The sequence below is a fragment of the Silurus meridionalis genome, chromosome 12 (genome assembly GCF_014805685.1).
Source record: "Silurus meridionalis isolate SWU-2019-XX chromosome 12, ASM1480568v1, whole genome shotgun sequence".
In the NCBI taxonomy this organism is placed as follows: Eukaryota; Metazoa; Chordata; class Actinopteri; order Siluriformes; family Siluridae; genus Silurus; species Silurus meridionalis.
Genome location: NC_060895.1, coordinates 879,099 through 881,598, shown reverse-complemented (window position 1 = coordinate 881,598; position 2,500 = coordinate 879,099). Strand labels below are relative to the sequence as shown.

The following is a 2,500-nucleotide window of genomic DNA, read 5'->3' as shown; positions in this document are numbered from 1 at the left end:
TCCTGACATCTGACGCTGCTCTGTCTGCCAGGGCGTGGCCTACTGCTGCTGAGGCTTCTGGGTAATGGGCTTTTAATCACTAATCTGATTGTTTTTATATAAAAAAACATATATTTATGTAAAGTTCTCCATTTTATTTGGAGATGCTTTTAATGTCTGAAGAGAAGCATTTCATTTCTAGAGAGATTTTGAATGAGCCTCACACACACACACACACACACACACACACACACACACACACACACACACACACACACACACAGTGTGTCCGTCTGACCACACACACACACACACACACCATTTTTCATTTCACATTATTCCCATCATTTTTCACTCAGGAGGAAATTTTGCATATTGTACAAAAACTGCACAACACTGCTGCTCTCTCTGTCCAACCTGATTACATCTCCCAGCACAGGAACCTGCTATGCCGTGTGTGTGTGTGTGTGTGTGTGTGTGTGTGTGTGTGTGTGTGTGTGTGTGTTTTATACTCACCCACTTTTACACACACACTTCCTGACACCCTCTGGAGGATGTCAACTGACCCATGGCTCTTCTGTTCCAGGAGATAAAGGTCAACTTGTGCCTAACTGCCTCAGGCGACGGGGGTCACTTGTTTAAGAAGCCATCATCTACTGGTTAAGGAGTGTCTGTGTGTGTGTGTGTGTGTGTGTGTCTGTGTCTGTGTTGTATGGTAAAACCAAGTGTGACTTGACCTTTGACCTTACCTGCATCCAGAAGCATGCGTACAGTGCAGAGATCATCAGCAAGTACGGCGTAATGAAGCGCTGTGCAGTCACGGAAACTGGCGCGACTGCTGAGACGATTACTGAACTCATCCTCCCTCATCACCAGTACTGAAACACACACACACACACACACACACACACACACACACACACAGGATTACCTGGGTGTATAGAGCAGTAAAGAAGGCAAAGTTACCTGGTTGTATAGCATAGAAAAGGGGGTTACCTGGGTGTATTGAGCAGTAAAGAGGGCGAGGTTAGCTGGGTGTATTGAGCAGTAAAGAGGGCGGGGTTAGCTGGGTGTATTGAGCAGTAAAGAGGGCGGGGTTACCTGGGTGTATTGAGCAGTAAAGAGGGCGGGGTTAGCTGGGTGTATTGAGCAGTGAAAAGGGCGGGGTTAGCTGGGTGTATAGAGCAGTAAAGAGGGCGGGATAAGCTGGGTGTATAGAGCAGTAAAAAGGGCGGGGTTAGCTGGGTGTATTGAGCAGTAAAGAGGCGGGGTTAGCTGGGTGTATTGAGCAGTAAAGAGGCGGGGTTAGCTGGGTGTATTGAGCAGTAAAGAGGGCGGGGTTAGCTGGGTGTATTGAGCAGTAAAGAGGGTGGGGTTAACTGGGTGTATTGAGCAGTAAAGAGGGCGGGGTTAGCTGTGTGTATTGAGCAGTAAAGAGGGCGGGGTTAGCTGGGTGTATTGAGCAGTAAAGAGGGCGGGGTTAGCTGGGTGTATTGAGCAGTAAAGAGGGCGGGGTTAATCTCTCTATACTTTGTGTCTGCAGTTCACCTGCTGCTTTTTTGTTGCTACACTCATGATCTCAGCTCTTCGCGCTCTACACTGTACCACTCCATGAAGATGTTTGATCAGGTTTGGTTTGATCAGGAAGCTGCTGATGTTCTTCCTCCTGATATTTTTTTGCAGTCAGATTTGTGTAAATCACTACTAAACAATAAATAACTCCAGATCACTGATTCATCAGCGTTAATCAGCACGACTACATGAGCACAGTGTCCCACACCGTTCCCTATCTCAGTATCTGTGTGTGTGATATGGAGATAGAACCCAGGGCTGAATGATGGAGAACAAAGAGATGGAGTGAGTGAATAAAGAAGGAAGTTCATCGAGTGTCAGGAGAAGAAACAAAACCTCTGAGCATTAAAATCCATAAAACAACAAACACATACAATTTTAAATATGTTTGAGCTGATAAACAGAACGAACAGTGTAAAGCTGTTTATTAGGTCCTTACACACACACACACACACACACACACACACACACACACTTTCTGTCCTTCTCGCTCTCTCTCTCTCTCTCTCTCTCCCCCTGTCAGGCCGGTCGTCATTGGTAACTAATGTCTGAGAGCCGGATAATCACAGCTAACTCAATAAAGCGTCATGGAGAGAGGAGCACACCATCCATCACACATGCACACACACACACACACACACACACACACACACACACAGACAGAGTCACAGCAGTCTTCACCCAGTCTCTCTCTCTCTCTCTCACTCTCTCTCTCTCTCTCTCTCTCTCTCACACACACACACACACACACACACACACACACACACACACACACACACACACACACACACACTCCTGGCTTGCCCATCCATCATAGTGCATGTGGGATGGCGGTCTCCCAGACGGCCCAAAAAACTGCCAACAATACAAATGTGTGTAATATACATATCATATATAAATATGTCTCCAACTGCAATGTCTGTGTGTGTGTTCGTGTGTGTGGTGATTT

General features: G+C 46.5%; 1 protein-coding gene across 1 annotated transcript in view; it reads right to left on the bottom strand.

Moving 5' to 3' along the window:
• The window catches only part of clpb (caseinolytic mitochondrial matrix peptidase chaperone subunit B), a 44,138-nt gene that overhangs the window by 21,001 nt on the left and 20,637 nt on the right, over positions 1-2,500 (bottom strand). The window contains 1 exon segment of the mRNA XM_046863501.1: positions 729-857. Within this exon segment, the coding sequence (XP_046719457.1) occupies positions 729-857 (129 nt within the window).